At 32.5% G+C, this 25,778-nt stretch overlaps 2 protein-coding genes across 2 annotated transcripts in view; one reads left to right on the top strand and one right to left on the bottom strand.

Annotated features, from left to right (window-relative positions):
- LOC119840306 (kinesin-like protein unc-104) overlaps positions 1 to 25,509 on the bottom strand; it is a 72,618-nt gene extending 47,109 nt beyond the window's left edge. Inside the window, exons 1-2 of the mRNA XM_038366859.1 lie at positions 25,369 to 25,509; positions 18,530 to 18,565 (exon numbers count right to left, since the gene is read on the bottom strand). The gene's annotated coding sequence lies outside the window, so the exon portion shown is untranslated. The remainder of the gene's footprint in view (positions 1 to 18,529; positions 18,566 to 25,368) is intronic.
- On the top strand, positions 3,101 to 5,041 carry LOC119840164 (15-hydroxyprostaglandin dehydrogenase [NAD(+)]-like). Its single transcript, XM_038366677.1, has 5 exons — positions 3,101 to 3,205; positions 3,618 to 3,854; positions 4,182 to 4,355; positions 4,612 to 4,766; positions 4,882 to 5,041. The coding sequence occupies exons 1-5, from the start codon at positions 3,101 to 3,103 to the stop codon at positions 5,039 to 5,041; spliced, it is 831 nt and encodes a 276-aa protein (XP_038222605.1).
- Positions 25,510 to 25,778: the final 269 nt, after the last annotated feature.

The raw sequence follows: 25,778 nt of genomic DNA on the forward strand, positions 1-25,778 counted from the left end.
AAATTTATTTGTTTGAGTTACAAATACGATTTTTATTAAGTGCAAATTGTGTGAGTATATTTAAAAGATATTATTATAATATTTGTTAGATTTATTGCTCGTATGTAATGGAAAAACTTTGAAGAGATTTTCGCTCAGTACCTACCTTATATGTTAGAATATACTCAATAAAATATACTGAATGGAATCAATGACGGCGGCGACGACCGGTACCTATGAGTTTAGTGGTTAGTTAAGAAAAATGTGCAACAATTTACAATGTTTCAGGCGTTTCATAATGTCCAGAAATGATTTGGAATCCTAGCATCCCTAGTACAAACTGAACTCCGACGACAGTTTGATAAAGCCATTGTATGATACATCCGATTCAGCGTAACCGAACATATTAATAACAATATCTACACTTACATCGATATCATAACAATATATTGGAGATAATGTGGATAACTGTAAGCTTTATCGTTAATTGGAACACCCTTTAGTTCCTAATTTTACTGATGATAACTGATAGACCTACACATAACTATAATCAAATATTATATATAGTTTCACAAACTTTTACGCATTTATAATATTAGTAGGATTATAAAGAGGTACTTTATAATCCTATCCTACTTAATATTATAAATGCGAAAGTTCGTAAGGATGTGTGTGTTTGTTAATCTTTCACGCAAAAACTACTGAACCGATAGCAATGAAATTTGGTACGTAGACAGCTGGCCACCTGGAATAACATATAGACAACTCTTTATCCCGATATTCCTACGGGATACAACTTACACGGGTGAAACCGCGAAGCGCAGCTAGTATTAGTATAAATTTGCTTATAATAATCACGGTGATACTGCAGTAATCTTAAGATAGTCTCCCTTAGGCCTCAAGTTCATTACTAGGAAATTAAAGTTAAAGATAAGCGATAGATAAGATAGATAAGATTGAAGATAAGCGAAATGTAGGTAGATAGTAATAGCGTTCCATGAATCTCATTCAGAAACTCTTCAAGAAAAGAATGAACAGGTTCCTTATACGGAAACTCGCTCCATTTTCCATCCAACCATCAGGCGAGTTTTGTGAAAAGCGTCTCGAAATCATCCTCTATATCCCAATAAAAGACAAACTCAATAAGAGAGATTTACTTCAGTGTATACTATACATGTATGTATATTTTTCTTCACAACATATTGTATTCAGAGTAGTACAAAATTTTACCATATTAGCTAAATATCGATTATTTGGGTGTACATATTGCGACATGTTAAAATACCGTGTGCAGACTCAAATAGACTTTTGTGTGAATTTAAAATAAAAATCTGTCCGTCGTACTAGGGTAAAGTAAATTATTCTTCAGAACGCGTCGTGGCTTTCTTCATTGCCACCACGTGATGAGGTCGAACACCGTGTCAGACACGAAACGAATTTCACTATGTGGTATTTTTATTATTGTCACATCGCATCGTGCGCATTTTAATTAGACATATATTATAATAACATGAATTCGCGATGTTGATCTTTTACTGTGATCACGACGCATTCTGAGGTATTTTTTCGATCAGCGAGCGCTTTCGATCTGCCAAACTAATCGTAAATGTACAATTATTAGATTATCTATCTTATATTTATCGAATATATTACCTACGCAAGCTTTTCTCTATTTTCTGACACAATCTAAAATGTATTCGATGTTAAGCAATTATCACTTAATATACTAACGTACATATATAACTTAAAAATTTTCGCTTTAAAAAAACCTAGAAAATTAAACTTGTATAAAAAATAATTTATACAAATGCACCTGGCTTAAAAAACATAAACTTTACTTAATATTCATATGCACTTGCAACTACTGAATATTTGAATTCGCACAGAATACAAATTTAATATACTTTGGTAGACTTTCAGCGGCCATATACAATATGCACATTCCTAGAATTTGTATTCGGTCTCCACTGCGCTAACATTTATTCGTAACTATCTCTGTAACTTACAGATTAAATTTAAACCCGTGGCGTACAAGCTGATAAAGATCACATTAAAATTTGAGGTAAGTGTCGATGACAGCAATAGAGGTCGACCGACAGGCGAGATCAAGTGATCGTTGGGCACATTACAGCCGGGAATCTGGGTCGCAATTATGGCCTGGCCTAACTACCGGGACATTTTGATGCCATCGTAAAACATCAGGCTTTCTTGATACTACATGTATCCTTTAATTGCATCGACAACTGAATACTAAATACGTGGTAATTCGCGCCAAAGCTTCACCGTACCGTTGTTGTCTGAAGGAATATCTTTTCAGACTTTGAGGCCTAAACAGCTAGCACATTTGAAAAGCTTTTATATACATTTTATCATTTAGCCTTATTTATGTCACAGCAGGCAACTGAGCTGATGGTTCGCCTGATAGTAAGCGATCACCACCGCCCATGAATATTGGCAGAGGCACTACGCCTCTGAGAATGCGCTGACTAGCATGGAAAGTTACATTCGTATTACGACACTGTAACAGCCCAAACGTAGATTCTGTTGTTACTTTTAGGTGACATTCAACTCAAAGAATATAGCCCGTTATGTAAAAAAGTTTTAATTTAGCAAAGTGATTAGTTTCCATTACATTAGTTTAACGCGAATCTATTAAATTGAACAGTCGCTTTCGTTAATTTTTATATTACTCTCAACAAAGGAGATGTCACAATGATCTCATACGTATGAGCTTTATGTTAATGAAATTTTATAATATATACGTACATCGTACGGTAAAGTAAAATTGCTTTAAACATATCTTCAAAATAAATAAATATATTCTAAAACAACTCGATTAAACCAAAATTGTACAAAACGAGCTTTTGGAACACAGTAGTAAAATTTCGTGTTCCAAAAAAAAAAAATAGGTAAACAACATCAAAGTAGGTATTGCAAATTCTAAATAATTGTTTATCGAAAATTTATCTTGCAAAAACATTAATCTCCTATCGATACAAAACCGACTGAATTACGGTTATCCTTATCAAATGATACGATGATGTATGTAAATATAAGCCATTTATTGATACCAACAGAGTGGAACAAACGTTTGTGTGCGACTTAGTTCTATTCTCTCACAATGGCGACCCAGTGGCATGCTACGGACAAAACATTTCTAATCACCGGTGGCGCGTCTGGTTTAGGAGCGGAGTTTGCCAAAACTTTTCTTGCAATTGGAGCTAAGGTAACGCACATTAAATAATAATTATTTAGATACATTTGACATTTAAAATTTATCTGAATAGTACGAAATAGATGCTCTTGAAAATGTTCGATTATTATATATCATGTGATCGTAAAATGTAAGATCGTAAGGGGCTTATTTTTAATCTACAGTCTTGACAATATATACGTTATGAACGTTACAAAAAAGCTAACGAAACATGTATTTATTTTTTATGAAAACACCTAAAATGAAGAGAAAAGTCTTTTTCGTTTTATGTGTAATAGGAAAGCGCATGACTACTATTTCTACGGCTGGTAAGCATAGATGTAGTCTAAGAAAGAGCGCGCTTCCCTAGAAGGTACCTTTTACAATACTCTTGAAGACTATTAACTATTTATGTGACAAATTAAAAAAATTGCGTATTTTACAGAAGGTCGCTGTACTAGACGTGGCCACAGAAGCAGGAGAAGCTTTCGTAACCTCTCTAAACGAAACTTATCCAGGCAAAGCTATGTTTCTAAAATGTGACGTCAGCAAAGAGGAAAACATTAAAAGCGCGTTTGATAAAGTACTGCAAGATTTCAAAACAATAGATGTGATCATCAATAATGCTGGAATTATGAATGACTCGCCGCAAATGTGGAGACTTGCATCAGACGTTAATTGGGTAAGTCCATTATGTTTTAAACATACTACTAGAAAAGAGAAGGCGATGAGCTTAATGATACGGTTTTTAAAAAATGGTGATCATATCATAAGCTAACGCATTATGATAGATTTTATAAAGTGACATTGAAATAAAGACTATGTAAATAAATACGATGATCGTTAGTAAAGAGAATATTATAGTAAATATACTTGTATAAAGATATGTCGGTTTTTAGGTAGTACTGGTGAGGTAGAGTTTACTACCAATTTTGCTACTATTAGTTTTTAAGCCGTACCATTCCTATAAAGTGCAGTCAAAACGTTTAATTAATCGTTATAATTTCAGCAAGGAGTAGTATCATTTACAACAAAGGCTGTGGAACACATGCGTACTGACGAGGGAGGTGCAGGCGGCACCATCATCAACATTTCATCCAGTGCTGCGATTTTTAGATTCCCCATACTCCCAATATACAGCGCTTCTAAAATGGCCGTTCTGCAGTTTAGTCAGTGTTTATCGGTAACTTTTCCTTTAATTTGCTTATTAAATTGAAACCTTAAAACGACACATGAATATGAGATAATAGTGAAGATATGAAGATAGAAGACTATAAGATGTACTTAAAAGGACATTTTAGTTAAAAGATATTATGAGAAAAGCTATTTTAGTCTAACTGTAGTTGTTTTAAGGTGTTTGTAATTGCACGCTGAGTTGTATTATCTCATAATTGAATTTTATGTAATAAAAAACGTTTCAAACTTATTTGTATCCGCAGATGCCGCCTTTCTTCGAACGCACAGGAGTCAGGATTTTGACCATTTGTTTCGGACCTACTAAGACGCCATTAATTATGAATCTCATAGAAAAATCGATTGATCCAAAGTTCGCTTTGGAGTTTCTATCTACAGTGCCATCAGGTCACACACAAGAGTAAGTAGTACATCTGTTATGCTTTATGTAACTAACAAAATTTCGTTTCAATTTTACCTTTTAGGCCACTTTCAACATAAAATAAGGAGAAAATAAAGCATAAATTCCTTTGCAGAGTGGAATCAGCCGTGAAAGGCTTAGTTGAAATGTACAAACTGGGAAGTTCCGGTTCAGTCTGGATGTCTGCAGGCAATCAACCCGTTAAAGACATTACCCAAGTCATTCGGAGTGCCTTCGAGGAGTTCGAGAGGGTAGTTAAGGGTGAACTGAACTAACACAAAGCCAATTTTGATTTTACGTTTAAAAGTGGTCCTAAATTATTGATGCAACTTAAGATACTAATCCTGGACTCAAATGCCTCGCATCTCACACAGAGAAATGAGAAACTGAAAGGACGTGATTACTGTTTATATACGTAAAGGGGGCATTGTAGACTCCAAGTCTACATTGGCTCAATATAAATCTATATTTATCTTCATCAACTAAACCACAAAATAGGATAGTTCAGTATTCAGTGTTATCCTACATGTATCTAAGAGTTTCTATATCAGTACCTTTGAAGTCTATAGTCCGTGCCATATGGTACAACTTATACCAACCTTCAACGTTGGGTAATTCGATACAAGTTAGGATAATTCTTGCTATAAGTAGTTTATCCCCTTACATAGTTTTATATTATTTGTAGTGTAAGTGATCGAAATATATCTGTACTAATAATGTAAAGCTGACGAGTTTGTTTGTTTAGACGCGCTAATCACAGTAACTACTGAACCGATTTCAAAAATTCTTTCACATAATATACATTCTTTGATTTTGGGAGATTTTTGAGGGATTCTTGAGTACTATCGGCTAAGGCCTTGAGAACATATTTTGTAATTTTTGGTTTTTATTTAGTTCTGCCATTATATGTACATTCCAATAGCTTTCCGCCCGCGGCTTTGCCCGCGTAGTCGCAAGAAAGATAAACCCGAGGTTTTCTTCGCATGGTGTCGTTCCCGATTTTCGGGGTGTTTGTGATGTCTTTTTAAATCCTATGTCCTTCCCCCGGTTCCAAGCTACCTCTGCACAAATTTTCAGCCAAATCGCTTAATCCTTTCTTAAGTTATAAATAGTGTAACTAACACCACTTTCTTTTTAATATATATATTATGTGCATGACTTGCTCGATATCATTTGAAAAGAATTAAACAAAATTCTGTGAAAGGGTAAAAGGAATATACGAATAAAAGAGAATATGTTCTTGGACCTGGCGATTTGCGGTTTTCTAGTACTTAATTAGTTGTATGTCCTAACTATATTGCTTCGCTGTACAGTCCATGTTGTCATAATCATTATGTAAACAGAATTTTTAAAATGATTGCCAATTTTTTGGTATCATATCACATATCATACTAAATAATGTATTTACTTAAGAAGTATAATCGTGACCAGTGTTATCTGATAAGATAAAAATATCAACAATACTGAAAATATTAATTTGGCTTTTATAACTTCATCGATAATCGGTTTTTAAATCTATATAAAGAATTTGTTATAATAGAACATTAGCTCTTAGTTATCGTTACCATTCCTAACAGTAATTATTCATTCAGTAAGAAAAATGTCGTAATTACAAAGAAATATTATGCAATCTGTTACCGTCTCAACAACAAACTATAAGTATAAAACGTAGACAATAGCGGACATACAAGAATGTAAACGTCGGAAGTATACAGCAAAATGATACAAATCGATTGACGAGCGACGGGCCGGCGCCATTGGTGGGATTGTGTGACGTCACGCGCGTATCGACCGCACGCCCACGTGCGCGCATGCGCCGCAGTGCAAACTGCGCCGTGATTGGCCGACACCACCTGTCTAACGTCTACACTGTAATGCACAGGTTTCAGTTTGTTTTGAAAGGAATCAACGGAGAAACAAAGGGTTGGATATTATGCGTCTAGTTACCGTCTTACACTTAATAAATATGATGCGAATAATCTTATTACTTTCACAAAATATTCAATGTCACCTTTTTTTAAGATTGTATGGACTTCAGCTTCTCGATTTTATTTTTTTATGTCATCGTCCGCAACGGAGTGGGTCGCCTAATAGTAAACGCTACCACCGCCCACGAACATTTGGAGAGGCGTAAATTCGATTGCAGACATAAAGCCTCTACAAATGATTTGCCGACATTAACCGACATTAACCATCATTAACATCACAAATATATCACTATTTTACTTTGATGAACGAAAATATAAAGAGTACATGCATGGCAACTCTTTTTTAACAAACCAACCGGCCTTTTTGTGCATTATGTACGTTAATTCATCAAAAGACTTTAGTTTCAAAAAAAATCCAATTAATTTTTCAACAAAATTAGTTATGTACTTTCACCAAACTCACAAGGCGTAACTCGAATGCGATATACTCTCGTATTGTTATTAAATTCACTAGAGATAGTTAACAAAAACGTACGTTTTTAAGGTTTAGTTTCGTACATTTTTTTCCGGTATCCATAGGTATTTCAATGGCTCGTGATTACAATATCGCGTGCAGCGACGAACAGTCGCTGTAGGCCTCACGTTAAATACTATGGCGCTTCGCCTTATTTCATCGGCAAATTACCGATAAAACAGAGTGCATAAACACCCGTATTTCATTTGGCATAGAGTTCATAATAGATAATTTCAATATACGAAAATAGATTGGGAAAGAACTGTGCTGTTAACTTGACTCGAAACGTTTCATATTGTAATTAGATTGGCTGTTCTAGTGATCCCCTTTAAGACTCGCGTTGAATACGTTTACCATATGAACCTACCATATTTCTGATACTCACTATCTACTACTCTGCGTGTCAGTAAGGTATATCTTAAATATTACTTTTATATCATACTAGCTGGACCCCGCGGTTTCATCCGCGGAAGTCTGTATCCCATAGGAATATCGGGATAAAAAGTTCAACCACGAAATTTCATTGCAATCGGTACAGTAGCTTTTTCGTGAAAGAGTAACAAACACACACCCTTACAAACTTTCGTATTCACAATATTAGTAGGATAGTAGGATATCGAAGGCTGTTTATAAATTATCAAGTGTTTAAAACCTTTGGATAGCAATAATAAAAATATTGTAACATTACTAACGTTACATTTAACAAACAATCGATTTAACCAAAAACGTTTAATTTCTACAGATCGAAACTGAGGGAAAACTTGCCGCCCATACAAATTAATAGTCAACAAACAAAAAGCAATGAACATAGATTACAATCGAGGGTTAATCCACGAATCTGCCGCCATTAACATTCCAATACCGACCCTAATGAAGGTTGAAGAGATACGGGCGTTTTTCGATTCTCATGCCCGATGCCTTCTATCCGACCTTTGATATTTCGCTTTCATCGAACCATATTTTAATCAGAAACAGTTTTACGCTTGCCAATATTTGTCATAGACTAGATACCATAGACATTATTTCTTAGAGAGGATCTTCAATTGAAATACTATAGAATATTCCTCCAAAGGCTTTGTTTGGTTAAAGCATGTTCATTTGTAATTTGAATTACATCACTTCAATTCCCGATATAAACGCAATTGATCCGTTCTATATACTGTGAATGTAGACTTAATGCCTGATTGCACTAAAACTTATTGATTATGTTCATCTACTAATCACGAAGGCAGGGATGCCTTATAAGCGCTTATTATATCGTAATTTAAGAGATTTACTATATAAATCATGCAGTAGCCAGTCATCAAATGGGTTTCTACTGCAATACTGATATCCGTGTGCTTCTTTTTATTCTTGTGTGTGTGAAATAAATGGACAGTCACATCATTCAGCAATCATTGATTAAAAACACAATTCAAAGGCTTGATACAGAAATTAGTTATACATTTATTTGAACAAAAAGGATTTAATTAGAAATAATTTCTCTTAAAGGTATAATCAAATATCTTTTCGCTAGAAACGGTCAGCGTTACCCAGTGAATACGTCAATTCACCGATCGTAAACAGACGTTCTTTCGGAAGGTTGAGAGCGTGTATCTAATACATCGCCAGGGATGCGTTGCTCCCAATTTATTGTCGATTTCTTTGGATTTGCGAGTAGCCCCCGTAGTATCTTAGGCGTTTTGTTTACCGTTTACCCAAGATTAATGTGAGTTGCGGTGAGACGTGAGACTGCTGAGACATGAGCTATGATAGACCTATGATAGGTACAGAACTGTCGTAGTAAATCTTACTTGGGTTAATAAATAATAAAGGAATTATATTTGATGGGTAAAATTCCGTTTCGCAATATTTTAACCATTTTAGTACTGGATTCATTACTATATTTCGATTTTTTTAAACAAACTTCTATGTCAGTGAACAGAATTAAACATGTTGATTATTATTTGTTTTATTTTAATAAATAATGCAATAGCTTATAAATTTACAAATACGAAAAATATAAGCAAAAAACGAAACACATTGAGCATAAATGTGTGACGGTAAATAAACCTCTGTCACCCACACGGAATAAAGTGGGATGAGAGAGAGATATGGTATGAGAGTTCATGTATATTACCGTGAAGTACTACTACTAAAGTAATACAAAGATTGCATTACCAAATTCTCAATCAAAATAATCTACATTCAATCTAAACATTCCATCAAATTCCAGACAACGCTCATGAAACTTGCATTATTCATACTGGCATGATATTGGCATTTAAATTAAGAATGCATGGCACAATTGGCGGGAAATATGAAGCACCTGGCAATAAGGGATTCCCCTTGAGCAATCAGCACTAGAATACTTTATGATTCCCATATAAACGAACAAGCTACAGCTATGTAAGATAATTGATTCTTAGCGGTGGAAATATGGAGCATTTCCTTTTTATTTTGGATTCGCAATTCTTGTACAAATACTCTATAAATGTTGAATATATTATTGCATTTGGGACAACATATAAAAATATATTAGTTACTTTTTAATTATTTTGCTGTCTGAATGATGTATGGGATGAAATTTTCTGCTTCGAAGATTAAATTGGATTTGGTAACAACGTTTAAATACAATATTAATTTTCCGAAGCTACTTTTATTTAATAAATACCTACTCGATACCGTGTAGCGCTGACATTCAGATTTATATATATTAAACACGACAACTTATTTAAACCGGTAACGTTGTTAACGTCTGTTTAGTTACTTTATTTGTACACCGGTTTTTTTTATTCCATATTGGACAATTGAACTGGTGGTTCGCCTGACGATATGAAGCGATCACCACCACCACCACCACAAACATTCGCAGAGGTAGTGAGTGCCTCTACGAATACTTTAAAGGGTAAGAGGGATATGATAAGGACTGACGACTGGAAAGAAGGTATGGAATCGGAAGGGGAGGAAAAGGAAACCATACGCCTGTCCAAATGTTTATAGACGGTAGCGCTTACCACCAGGCGACCCACCTGCTCCATTGCCGACGATGACATAAAAAAAAATTGTACGGTCTTTGGTATGTCAATAATACGTAGACTATTCTATTCTATAATACGTAGACGAAGGAAAAGAAATGAAGCGTAAGAACGTATGTAAAATTGTATTAAGCAGCTTCATAATCCAAGTACAATACAAAAGCTCCTAAGCACGGCGTAAGAAGGATTAACAAACACAAAACGCTTGGAAAACAAAGGCTCGAAACTCGATACAAGGTGGCAATGTATTATCGGGCTTACTATTTACATCAATATACAAATATGAATATTTGATAATTTTCGTTAATAAATAATAGGTATGCGAACTTACTTATAATATTCTTGATATTTTGTAAAATAAATCTTTATTAAAAGCTTTAAATTAGTACAAAACAATTTGTAGAAACAAAATCCTATATTTGTTAAAACTGTGTTGCAGGATTTAGGATGTTTAATTGTATAGATTAGTTATTTTTGTAACTTATATACATTAAAATTTAAATAAAAGTACATGCAACTGTGTATGTGTGAGTGTATGTGAACACATCTTTATGTAACATTTGCACCTTAAGACTGATTCAGACCTGTTTAATTCGATCATAAAATGTGCTGTCAGTAAAAACTGTAGAACAGCGTTATAGCATTTCCACTTATCGCTAATAGCTCTGCGCAATTTCCCTTTATACGTGCTGAAAACTCGAAAACTATTCACATATATATTAGTGGCGCCATAGTGTCGACCCCAATGGTTAATCAACGGGGCCTAACCTTTACGCCTTTACAATTTCAACACGCAACTGCGAACTTGACGAACACATTTGAATTCTGAAACTTGAGAGTGATGTGTAGTATGGTAATAACCACATACGCTGTTTAGAGTAATGAAGCTGGTGGTCGGTCAGTGTTCGAAAATAGACGTAATCGAAACAAAAGAGTATACGTGTCAAACGAATGGCAGTTTATGTAATGTATTTTTTTAATGATTTAATGTTTACTAGCTGCGCCCTAGCTAACTAGCTAAATCCGTATCCCGTAGGGATATCGGGACAAAAAGTTGCCTATATGTTATTCCAGTTGTCCAGTTGTCCAGCTGTCTACGTACCAAATTTCATTGCAATCGGTTCAGTAGTTTTTGCGTGAAAGAGCAACAAACACACACACATCCTTACAAACTTTCGCATTTATAATATTAGTGGGAGTAGGATTTTTATCTTTTATTTTTAGTATTCCGTATGCACAGGTTAAAGCAAACTTCTTATTTATATTCTCTCTATATATATTCCACTTAGTAGAAGAGAAAATAGTTGACAGCCGACTTTCAGATGTACAGTCGGTACATCTGAAAATCGGAATCAATAAGTTTCATAAATAATCGATGACGCCATTTCGAATTTTTCAAAAAAATTTTACCCATCACTTATTTAAATCCCATAATACCTTCAATACAAAGCTTAATATAAAAATAATTCCTAAAGCCGAATCCACGTGTAGTTTTAAAATGGAGTTCTACCTAACTCTATGTAGGCCAATGCATGGTTAATCAATACGGACCTGTTGGTATATGAACAGTTCAATACTTTAAAGTTTTATGTAATAACGCTGTGAGGGAATCACGCAATACTTTAATTTGTATACAATTAGTTTTTAAATTTAATAATACCCAAACATAATATTTAGTAAACTCTAATAAATGCGAAAGAAACTCTGCCTGTCTCTCCATCATGCTTTATTCATTAAAGCGATTTACATGAAATTGAATAGGAAGATAGTTTGACACGCCATGGGTTAGTTTTTATCCTGAAAATCTCAGAGGAACGGAATCCAGGTAAATACGAGACTGTATAACTTTTCCTTTGACGATGTAAGCGAAGGGGTATTACATACGGTGAAATTTTCTTAATTTAATTTTGCATTTCAAACTAATTTTGATACATATGGAAATTCCCTTTTCACTTTAAAAATCTTTAACCATTATCTACACACTAGCGCCTTTCATTCATTCCTCATATTTTATTTTCTGCTTGATGAAATACGAAAATAAATACAACAATAAACTTAGCTGTTCTAAATTAAAATCATTATATCGAGACTTGGATAGCGCAATACCTTAGAGCTAATGTTAGTTTTGGGACTCTAAATCCGATTAGCTCTCTAGTGTCTACCCACGTGACCTTACCACTGCGAACGTTGTGCTAATCGATAGATATTTCAGCATGTGTTTACATATTTCGAATCATATATGTATTCCTATATCCCTTGGCCACCGCATCACGCGAGATCAGGCTGTTAAGACCAGAAGGTTCTATGAAAGAAAAACAAAATCATAAATTCGAAACAAACTACCACGACAGTACCACAATGAGTGAGAGAGCTAACGCGAATACAGAACAACGCGTGTCGTGTCCGCTTACAGCAAATTCTAAAATATAAAAGGTACATACATACGGCGGCCATAACGATTTTTATGAATTTAAATACTTATACAGACATTATACGCGCGTATTTTTATTTTTGTTGCGAAAATAAAAGATCGGAGGGAAAATCGTCAAATAATCAGCCATCTCTTTACTTATAAAGGATGTTAAAAATTCCCAACCTTTCATATGGTGATGAAATAAGTGTGGTGATTGAAATAGGTGATGGAGGTAGTACTTATTAATAAGTAAAAGTAATATACCTGTATAATCAATAAGACTGTTAGCTGAGTTGCCTGACTATTCCTATGATTCAGTCTAAATCTGAATTTATAATCCGATGTAACATTAACCATTTATCAGCTTATTGGTGCAGTCTATCTTTAACCACCATCGTACTATATTATTGTTTGCCTTAATAATTCCACAATCATGTTCAGAAATTATAACGTATTCAATACAAGCCACTGTTTATTCAATAAACAACGCTAATTGTATCTTAATAACATGTTCATGCTATGTACGCTTGTTAGTCTCAAATTGTAGATAGTAGATACACGATAATACGTGGATAATAATATTGAAAATTAACTTTTACGTAGAGCGTTATTTATAATTATAAATAACGGTGCCGTTGTTTGTGAAATTTGAAGTATTAAAAAAAAAACAAAACCGCCTTCAAATAGTCAGAACTAGACCAAATTTAAATAGGGAGGGAGGCCACAGCTTTCGAATAAAAAACATTTCAAGTCACCAAAATTGGTTCCCAATAAAAAAGTATGAAGTAACAAACACAAAAAATACAGTCGAATTGTCGAAAACCGTTTTAATATTGGCATATAGGACAATGTGGCAGCGAAACATTTGTTTTATCTTCATCTTGCAAAATCGTTAGGAGTCAATGTCAAATGGAGTCAAAAAGACAAAATCTTAAGATTTTGTAATCCAACAAAATCTTAGGATGGATGCCAGAAAACTAACCATTATAGTTAGATAAGCATTGAACAAAATAACAATTTTTCATTGAATAACGTCCAAAATCAAGTGCGAGAGGCGGCTACTGCGTCACATAACTGCTACGACAGCCCACATCGCTGACGCATGTTCCATGAATATGCTACGATACTCCCACTTCATTACGCGATTTGCTAAAACGCGGTCATAATATATGCCCTTTCGACCGCTGAAAACTTTAAACTTACAGTCGTAAAGGCATAGTCTTAATAAATTATAATAATAAACAATAAACAATAATTTATTTACCAAAATTATTGTAACATATAGATTAAGAACCCTTGCTGCCACACTAAGATTCCCTGTGTCGTGGGAACAACTTTCTTCCGATTAGGTATACATACATTTCATTCTTTAAAAAATTTCGTTAATGCATAAAATGTACTACAATATACATGAAAAAGAATTATTTTTGCACAAAGAATTCATCGAGTTCTCCCTGATTCCAGATTCTAAAACGGGACCAAATCGCATCTATTTTCTATCAAACACAAAAAGATGCACGCCAATCGGTTAAAAATCCATGGAGTCGTCATGCAAGAAAACCAAAAAAAAAAAATCTCAATTCGAGAACCTTACACATTCGTTTTTGGTAAGCTCGGTTACAAGTGTAACTGCGATTCGAATTGAACTATTGACATTTAAACATACTTACGATTATATTTCATAAAGTTCACTTTGTTTCCTTAAACAAACGATCAAACTAAACATAAGAATGGTACTTTATCGCAATACGTAAGCAATGGGGCACTTATAAATTTCCACTTCATATAAATAAATAATTATATATAATAAAATAATTATACATAATTTAGTACTAAAGGATAACAAACTTGTATTATAAGTAAAGGCTAGTTGATTTCCATGACGCTAATGTACTATACCACCCGGCGCCATGCAGACGACTCCATGTGACTATATGATATAAAAACGCATATATGAAAACTGAACAGATTAAGTTAAGTCCGACGCCTACGTTCGCTTTTAGAGGTTGTCTCAAGTTTGTTTCAGTAATACCGTTATCCGAGTGAAAATAAGCTGTCAATTACGTATTATTTATTACATCGAATGTCTACAACGCTGGAAACCACTTTATTCCTAAGTTTTATCATAATCATAATAGAATTATCATAATAGATCGTAGGCAAAACGAATTAAACTAATTAATTTAGTCATATATTAGGCATCGAATACTATTTCTTCATGCCGAATATACTTATGATTATATTTTATGTATACTTTTCATTGCATTTGGCATTTTTAATGATTTTCCTTAACTTTCAATGAAAATTAAATGAAGCATCCTATCCTACTAATAAATGGTGGTTGTAAGGTTGTGTGTGTATTTGTTGCTCTTTCACGCAAAAACTACTAAACCTGAAATATGGTACGAATAACATATAGGCAATAGGTTTTTATCCCGATATTCCTACGAGATACGGATTTACGCGGGTGAAACCACGATGCGCAGTTAGTTTAAAAAAAAATAAGTATATCACTATTACGCACATTACAATCTACAAAAAAAAAATATGACTTAATACATTTTTAACATTCTACGTAAAAAATATTGATGTTGAAAACTGAAAACCCACTTTTTGTTCGGCACACAATTGCTGAAAGCCTGACATTGTTACCAAAGTGAAAAGCAAAATAAAATATTCCTTTAAAATTGTTTTAAAAGTGACTATTGTTAAACGTACCTACGTACTTCTAAAAAACAGAAAATTTAAACTCAATTTTAAAAGCCTCTAATCGAAACAAAAAAAGCTCACACTAAGATCGTTGTTCATGAAGGTTTTTAAGCAAAATTAAAAGCAAGAATCACAGCATTATTTAAAAGATGCGTTTAATTCGCTTGACGTTTTCTATCATATTTTATTAAAAGCAGCTTTCATTCAAACTGTTTTTATTATTACATAACCTTTCTTAATCTTTATATAATATAGAAATTACGTGTCACGTTGTTTGTCCGCGATGGACTCCTAAACTACTCGACCAATTTTAATCGAATTTGCACACCATATGCAGTTTGATCCAGCTTAAAAGACAGGATGCTTTATTTTTCATTTCAATCGCAATAAATGACTATCGGGTGGAGCCGTGTGCTAGTACATTTATGTAATTTCCTTCCCATATATGTTTTTATCAGGTTATTATTATATTTCAAATCGGACGGAGACGGGGAGGGGAGGATTAGGTAATAATATATTTGTCTAAAACTTGAGTAATATTTTTTCTCGAATAACTTCTCCGAATTAAGAGTTAACAGACAAATATTCTATTTAGGACAACGGAGACGTGACTTGAAATAATAACGAGCATTGTTTCTTGAAATAAAATCAAAAGAAAATACCCTAATACTATATTTTACATGAATAACTAAATATTACGGGGGAAAATATAACGCTTTACATGTAAATAAGAACGTATCTACCTTATATATACACGACACATATATTCTAGAATATACGATAAAAATTATGTGTTATATCTAAAGGCGATTGTTGATAGACGTATATTTCCTTAAATGTCCTTATATTAAGTTGCAGTTCGAAATGGTTTAACATCTCATCGCCTGTATATATATAAAAATAGCAAAGAATCTATACTAATATTATACCGCTGAAGAGTTAGTTTGTTTGAACGCACTAATCTCCAGAACTGATACTGGTCCGATTTTGATCTTTCAGTGTTATCTAGCCTATTTATTGAGGAAGGCTATAGGCTATATATGTACCACGGGCGCAGCCGGGGCGGACCGCTTGTGAATTATATAGTAGCCTTATTTAACCACCAAAAATATGTAATCCATTAAACGTTCGTTCGGATACATCCCACTGTTTTAGTAATATTCAAATATTAGATGCATTTATTCCGCTTCAACCACAAGATGAATGTGAAACGCTGTTTTTAAAATGAAATTCGAAACACTGAATTTCATATTAAATAAGCTAACTCTTTAGTAACAAACAATATGTATGAAACAAATGTTAATACAGAAATACCCGTTAGTATTTGTCGTTGAATGAAACGTACACAACATACAAACTATTTATTTGAGTTTTGAAACTTCATTTAAGAGTCAAAAACTAATTACAACGCACAAATTTTCAGGAAGAGCTCGCTAAACGAATTGTCTGCGACGGAAATAATTGACGCCGGGAAAATTAAGTTACCTTGAATGAATCCACCACCCAATATATAAACCCGTAAAATAAAATTTCCGGAACAAAAACTATCAAATGACCTTTATCAGGTCTTAAACTATCGTTGTACCATTTTTTTTATCTAAATTTCATACAAATCCAGTCAGGCTTGAAGAAGAGATAATTTTTGACTTCAGCAATACATAATACAATTGATTTAGTCAAGTTATTTACATGGAAATGTAATAGAACTTCATGTTCTATTAAAAGTAGTTGTAAACTTAAAACGGTTATGAATATAACAGACGTAAATATATGTGTACAAATATACAAATTTATGCGTCTTATAAAATCGACCATTTTCATTATAACGAAACGACGCGAAAACAAGTCACTTGTATTGCTAAAAATACACGCAATTTAATAACTCATTACAAAGTTATGATTCATATTGATCTCATGCTATATTTCTTCAGCATTCACATGAAACCAATTAAGGGGGCGCACCTGAGCTTTAACGAGAGAGCGCTTAATTCAACAAGAATAATGATGAATGTAAAACCAACTGTTAAAACTACGCCAATTAGACATTTTGGATATATATTGAGTTATTTTTTTAAATGAAAAGATAAAGAAAAAGAAAAGATAAAAGATAAGAAATTAAGTTTATAAACATGGGAGATATTCAACGTGCGAGTATTTATTGTGTGCTTTAAGCCACTCTTATATTAACTGCGTATTAAAATTAAATTTACCGAAATACATCGCTTGTCTATTTAATTTATTATTGTATTAGAATTAATTTCAAAAGTAAATCCTATATTATTGTATAGAATATTCAATATGTACATAAACATAATATGAAAATGTATTATTTCCTAAATAATTTCCAATATTGTACAGAATCTTTTTAATTATAATATCCATAATGACACGTGTCCAATGGGATTGGATCCTTTTACGAGGTTTTTACAATAATTACTTACAGTAACGAATACTGCATTTCCCACAATACAATATTAATTATCGTGAAACAAATTTAGATTTCCTTTTTTTAATAGCTGTAGTATTAATATGTAAAAAATTAATGTGGACTATGTCTTTAATTCTATAACAACTATTATTTCTTTGTGTTCTTTGTGGATTGGCCATTATCATATTTCACTTTAAAATCTAAACTTGAGTTAAAACTATGTTTTAAATTTATCGATGATCCATTGATATGATCCATTTTATTATCAAAACAGAAAAATGTGTGACAGATATGCTAAATTTCATAGTATGTTGAAAACCTAATGCTACGAATGAAAACTATCGCAAAGATGCCTCTAAACATTACTTTGAACGATCAAAAACCAATATACGCGTAATCGTTATAATTTATTTGTCAAAATACTCTTCAAGCAATATAGTAATTTAACAATGATTAATTTTTTAAGTACAATCAATAGTTTTAGTAAATCGCGCATGTGCGCGTGCGGCCCTGTGTACCGACAATGCGTTTCTCGTTGATTGAACTTGAATAAATGAAAATTCTTTATTGTGTAAAAATCAAACAACAAACAGGCGTACAAAAATCTTAAATTAAATTAGCAAAACTTGTGTGTGCGTCGTTTTAAGCACTGTAGTCTCAGAATTTTATTTGTAATTACGCTATTTTAAAGGTATTTATTACATGAAAACAATATGACATCCATGTATACTTTTAAATTTGTGAGATAGCTTACCTTATGTGGAATGCTGCTTCAAGTATTAGAAACCATCTGAAACCAATAAATAATAAATTATAATAAAATCTTAACTTTTTGTATTTAAGGCAATAATACCGCCAAACATATGTATAATAGAAATAAAATCTAGGCATATTCACCAAATTTTCGTAACTCTCAATAATTATTCCATTAGTAATAACCTAAATTTAAAATTGATCCTCCCTTTACATAATCTGTATTCCCGTTTTATTTCAAAAAGTATAACCCAATATTCAGATCATAACCAATACAAACATTACGCATATTTATATTATTCCCGCGGCGTGTCTTACTTAAAACTTCACGAAACTTATTCTGTTTTCTTATTTATTATACAAACAACGTGTCAAGGTAAGATTCACCTTATTCCCTTTATATAAGGTAGATATTAAAAACGTACGAAAAGGTGTCATTTTGTGGGCTTAGAGGGGCCTGTTATTAGAGTCTTGTCCTTCTTTATTGGAATGTACGGGGAACAGAAATTTTCGGGACGTGCAAGCCTTGTGGTGTTAGGAAATTTTATTAGATTCAGGTATTAAATTAAGTCCTATTTACCTACGTCGAGTTTTATTTTATCATATTTTGGGCGTTGAAATTAAAAAAAAAATATAATGGATTTTGAAGGTCCATGGTACAAAAAGTGCGTAAAGAAAAAATTTAGCCAATAATGAGTCTTCATTTCATGACCTATAGACATAGATAGTTCTTGTTCGAATACTATTGATCATTTCGAATGAAAATTATGTTGCATATTGATTATTCAATCGAATAAATAAAAGAAGTTCCGAAATAACGTTTGTATTTAAAAATATCCGGCAAAATAACATATCGAAATTTTATCGAAATACAAAAATGGTTTTAAGTGATCTTATTTTTCAAATAACATTAATTGACGTTCCTCATCATAAGATGATATGGAATATTACAACCGTATTTTAACCAATGATTTCAACAAAAGCTTTCCATTTTACACGAACATTCTCCAAACGTCAACAGCACCAGCGTGTTTATAACCTGCCTTCTAGTATTTCATTTTGCCTTTACCAGCCTGAAGGCACTAGAATTATGAGATAGGTTACAGCACCGTAATACTTTATAATAGAGTTAATAATTAAACCGCCCACTCAGCCCGTTTATTTCACCCGTCGTCTACACTGTCGTAAAAGTAATATTACAGTTTGAACGCTCCTTGCACAATTTTTTAATACAAAGGTTCAAATAATGTCCGCTATGCACTTACAAGGTATAAGCGATGGATGGTAATTACTACCGATCATACTGAAAAAATTAAAGAAGTTGAGACGCTTCGTTTTTTGAATTATTATTATTATCCAATTAATGCTCTAAATGGTTGTTATTTAGTAACTCTTTGTTTCAATTAGTCGAAAACAATATTTATATTGTAAATCAATCAAGTTCAAGTTTAGCGGTCAGATTTTTACTCATAATTGGTACCATACTTAAGCGCAATTTTACAATATTGATTAATAAAGATCGAACGTATCTTACCATTGCATTTTAATTGGATTTATCTTCTTACTCTTCTTACAGCTTCCCATGTAAAATAATAATTCTAGTAAAATTTACATTGACGTTAAAATTATACTCTTGAGTTAGACAATCTCAGTTTTTGTAAAATTCGTCAAAAATCATGTTCACGTGTGCTGAAGCCACTGTATACTTATAATCACGTAGGTAATCAATAACACTACATTTATAATCGCAATAAACATCGAGTACAATGAAACTTTCGCTTAATTTCTTACTAGCTATTCGCTTCGTCTTCGCCCGTGGTACACATACAGCCTATGTCATTGAGTAACGATGCCGGTTGCTTTCTACTGCAGTACTTATTCTGTGAAAACATTACAAACATGCAGACAAAACACAAATGTTATCTCTTTGTAACATGAGTTTAGAAGTTTAGACGTCGGTTATAATGAAACATAATATAGTTAACCGAATTGAATTCATAGCGTTTTATTTTTTGTAGTGTCCAGTCACGCCGCGTCAGCTCAATAGTATCATAGGTTGACGAGCACAAAGGAATCGAGGACCATTTTCACAAGAGAGCACGTGCAATAAAGACTGGAAAAACGAATAAGTGCAGCCAATGTGAACCATATGTTTGGAATAGCATAGGCTGTAGTGGAATTTTTTAAATATTCATTTATCTATGGTCAGTCTTTGTTACTATGTCTATTGTTTGAACTAGCCGCTTGTCCTGGCTTCGTTTGAGTTGACTCGGGGTAGAAAATAGCCTCTATTACTTGCTACAGATGTGGCTTGTAAAAATGTAATAATTTATTAAATTGGTATAATGTCTAGTTTTTGAGTTATAACATCGGAAACGCGAAACGTAAAAATGCACGGATGTTTGTTACTCTTTCAAGCAAAATACATAAAACGGATTTTGATGATACTTAGCAGTCGCTTATTTTCAAAGTCAAAGTCAAAATTATTTATTTCGATTTAAACCCCCAAGGGGCACTTACGAACGTCAATACAACAATATTTCAAAAACATTACTTAAAAATAATAATAACCTTAAAAATAAATAAAATACAATTCACAATTAATTATTAAAATTTCCATTCAATATTCATATCATTAACAAATTCGTCAATTTTATAGTAGGCTTTAGAAATGAGAGTACACTTTATATGTTTTCTAAATTTGTGTTCTGGTAAATTTATTATATCTTTAGGTAGTTTGTTATAAAATCGAACTGAGTTACTGAGGAAAGATTTGTTAGTTTTCGACAGTCTGAAGGAACAGTTTATTAGTTTATACTTATTTCTCGTATTAAAATTATGAACATCGCTATGCATCAGAATTACACATAATTGCTTTTGCCCGCGGGCGGCACATATAATGTTAGTCTAGTTTGGAAATTTTGTTTCGAAAGCCACGCTTTCAATATTAAACAGAATAAAAACGACCACTGCAGAAAACCTGAGAAGCGCAAAAATGCTGAAACCGCCAAATATGCGGATAAACTCCGGCAGCCATATTATATTCTCTTTCTCATAGTAATGAGAATGAACTCTGGATTTTTCAAAAGTTTTAAGGATGAAGCAGAATTTTTCAATATTTGCAGAGCATTTAGTTTTTTAAACACATTATCTATACGAATACTATACATAGGAATGATTTGCGGTCAGTCAATGATCTCACTACATATAACATAACGTCAAATTGAGTTTGTTTGTATATTTGTCTGTCAATCACACTGAAAGTACTGAACGGATTTCGATGAAATTTGGTATACAGACAGGGTATGAGCTGATTTGGGTGATAGCAAATTTTTTATTCCGATTAAATGCTCTCTTGGGATAAAACATGAATCTTGATATCCGGGCGGAGCCGGGACGAACGTCTAGTATATTACATTTCGATAGTTAACAAGTATGAATGTATGCATACTTGTTACCTATTTATCGAAAATTAATTGACTGTTTAAGCCACATCTACTATATAAAAATAAGTCGGGTTTTCCTTCCTGACGCTATAACTCCAGAACGCACGAACCGATTTCCACGGTTTTGCATTCGTTGGAAAGGTCTCGGGCTCCGTGAGGTTTATAGCAAAGAAAATTCAGGAAAAATTTCAGCAGAAAAGCAGGGAAAACGAAACCATCTATCTGGTGGCGAAACGGAGTTTGCCGGGTTTGCTAGTTATTATTAAAGAAATCATACAACAGTTAAATCTTATCTGTAACACACCTTACACCTTCATCGATATTTTTTACGCAGTGCAAAATTCAACAAGCATATCGCAAAATCCATGATCTAAGGAAAAAGTTCAATGGACAACAAGTTCATAGGGCAAACAGACAAAAGGTGAACGCCCTGCAAAATAGCTATCGACGGGAGATTATTGACTCGAGAGCATATAAAGCAGCTCGATTGATTACACGTTTGTAAACAATGGCTATTGTCGTGTAAGAAAACGATTTTAGAATTTCCTCCTTTGTAATATCAATCTATATTATCTATGCCGACCTGTGATTGGAAAATTATTTGAATTTATTCCTTAGTTATCGTTTTCTGAGTTCTTAATTGTATGTCTTCACTCAAAAGTCGGTTCATCGGTTGTAGGTTATGTATTGTAGAATTAAATACATTATCAATTGGAAATTTAAAAAAAGTAACGTAACACTATTAATCATTGTAAATGGTTGTAACTCTTCCACAAGCACTCTGGTTGGGTTATACTAAAATAGAAACTTGAAATATAAGCGTGGCCCGTATTGATTCCGATGTGAGCATAGTTCAATATAAAAGTTATCAATATCATTAATCATAATTGATCAGATTTCCAATAAATTGCTTGATTTATAATGGCAAAAGCATCGCTACGAATTAACAACTTCTGTCACCTTTGGTATTATCGATTACATAATTTAACAATAAAGCCATCTTATACTCAACTAAACATTTTAAACTGTCAAAACTAGACCAAATTAAAAAAAAAACCATATAAGCTCAATCAGATCATCTCCTCAAAGGTTCTGAGTTTCTTCTAACCCAAAAAAATAAAGTCAAATAACTTAAAAAAAGAAGAGAGAGTAGAGGAGGAGAAGAGGATCTCATTCTTCTTTTGAAGTCGGTTGAAAAGTTTTTTCGTAAATCGCAGTATCAATTTGTGTACATATCTTACGTACTTTAAAAAACTATATAATCAACCAGCTAATAAGTTTACAGGACACTATTTAACTCCACTGAATGAAAGGCACTTATAAAGGATAGGACTAAAATCGAACAGGGAGTGCATTCACCGCCGCGGAATCGCGTGCGGCGCCACCCTTGATAGCCATCAGTATATTACCGACACTATTTTGCCTATTTCGTATATGCATATTGGAAGTATATAGTACAGTAATAATAAATACGATTCTATTTAGCGGTAGATTGCAATGAGTTAATTTTTGTCTATTGGTTTGTAATATGCGGAACAGATGCATTAAAAAACCCTTACATTATACAAAATTATATTCTATTCAAATGCTCTTTTATCAAAAGTGTCTAATTATCTTTAAAAGCAAGTTATTAATATTGATTTTATTAACTGAAGATTTGAAATATAGATCTTTTAGAAATTAAAAATATATCTTGTATGAATGCATCTGTGTTGAGTACTTAACTAAAAATTCTAGAGAGAAAAATCTAGAGATAAAACAATAATAAATTATTCTGAAGACATTATACCTTATCATTATATGATCTTGTTCATTATAGATAACATGTATTTAAATATATTTCTATTTTGACATGTCTGGCACAGACAATATAGTGAGATATTCATAGACAGATAAATGGAGTACATATATCAAGTAAATAACAAAAACAATTACCATTTTGCACAACATAGTGTTGGGTGTGTACAATAACCTTGACATTGCATTTTAATAAAAACTAGTTTTCCACTTACCATGCAGCATTAACTATACAGCTTTTATTTAACAAATTTTCATGTTCATTTGTGAATAACTATGCAAATTTCACTACTCCATTACATTTATGCAAGGGCATTCAAATTTATTTTGATGTAATATTATACTCTTCCATTTTTAAAAATAATAAATATATGTACTATGCACTAATTTTCAAAATTCTTCTTCAAAAAGACAATTAATAAAATTTTAAATATTCGGAACATATGTATAGCATTATATTTATATTTTATTGTGACAAATTTACAGCAAATAAATAAAATAGAGAATAATAATATGTCTAAAACTTTACATTTTCTAGCAGTTTTCTCTTTTGAAACACAATAAATACAATGCCTTTTTAGATGCATAATTTTTTTAAACATTATCATTAATAAGCACTATGCTAAGATTAAGAAGCTTTCTTTGAACTGAATTGAAAAATTAAAAGGAAAATGTAAAATGTGTATTTCTAATTTAGAAGTACACATATAACCACATAATGTCTCAGAACTTTGTAAATTACTAAAATTTTTGGTTCATATGGTTGTTATATGCATAATAATAAATTTTATCCTAATTTTAATTTATGCAATGGTCACACAAGCTTCCATACCTGACCTATCCCAACTTGTGGCATGCATTAAGACTATTATTGAAAGTAATAGCATTTCCCTAAATTTAGGGTCTTCGTATCATGCACCCCAATCATAACAAAACATTGCATGACTGTATAAATATTGCATTGTACACCAGAGATCTTCAAACAACAACAACTTAACAGCATTGTTATCATATAAATGTACTCAAGTGTAGTAGAATAAAAATTAGCTTTTTCTTTTATTGGAAATAATGTAAAGAATTAAACTACAACATAAGTAAATTGTCCTAATTCTCTTATTTATTCCTTTTCAATTTAGATGTAAATAATTGTACATCATAATGTTTAATATCAGTTTACATGTTTGTAAAATTTAAGTCAATAGTGTGCACAAAAAAAAAACTTAATCTATATGTATTATGAAATATTTTAAATTACTTATTACTACACAATTTACTTGTTCTATTCATAAAGAAACATTATATACAGTTCTATTCTAACAATCTAGCCTTTCAGTGGTACTATTTCCTAATAATGATACCCGACCTTCGGTCATGAAAGGTATTGTTTGGTAAAAACACTAATTACCATTATTTCTCAACATATCTTAATTCAAAGTCACTCGCGTGTTGTATGCTTTTTGTTTATTTTTACATATTTTCATTGTTACTCATAATAATATAATAATTAATCATGTTCGATGTCTGCAAGAAAAATCAATAACATCGCCGCACTTAGAGCGCAAGTTTCCAGACTTTCAGGTATAAAAAAACTACTTACATGATTTCAAACGGTGGCTAAAGTATGCGAAGAACACGTATCTATTGAGTATATAATAGTTCTTATGCAAACGAATTTAATATTTATTTATTTTTCACCGCACTAACAAAGTAACGATAGATTACTGTAGATCTGACAGTTCAATCGACTGATTGCGATTTGACATTGACTAATTGGCTATGACTTTGACAGGCTTATAATATTGCCTATTCATTATCCGGCAAAAATGAGTGGGGCCATGTGTAGAAAAGAAAAAGTTGAGAGACAAATTGACATCTAGATATATATTTTTTGCTAATACACATTTACATTACTTGCAAGGTGTTCTCAGGACAGTTTCTATTAATAAAAACTGACAACCCAATTTGATTTTTATTTATTTATTCAAGCTTACAGCTAATCATACATTT

The sequence above is a fragment of the Zerene cesonia genome, chromosome 5 (assembly GCF_012273895.1).
Source record: "Zerene cesonia ecotype Mississippi chromosome 5, Zerene_cesonia_1.1, whole genome shotgun sequence".
Lineage (NCBI taxonomy): Eukaryota > Metazoa > Arthropoda > Insecta > Lepidoptera > Pieridae > Zerene > Zerene cesonia.

Coding starts and splice junctions, on each gene's coding strand:
- LOC119840164 (XM_038366677.1), top strand. CDS start 3,101: ATGGCGACCCAGTGGCATGCTACGGACAAAACATTTCTAATCACCGGT. Junction 4,356..4,611: donor AGTTTAGTCAGTGTTTATCG/GTAACTTTTCCT, acceptor TTGTATCCGCAG/ATGCCGCCTTTCTTCGAACG. Junction 4,767..4,881: donor CCATCAGGTCACACACAAGA/GTAAGTAGTACA, acceptor ATTCCTTTGCAG/AGTGGAATCAGCCGTGAAAG.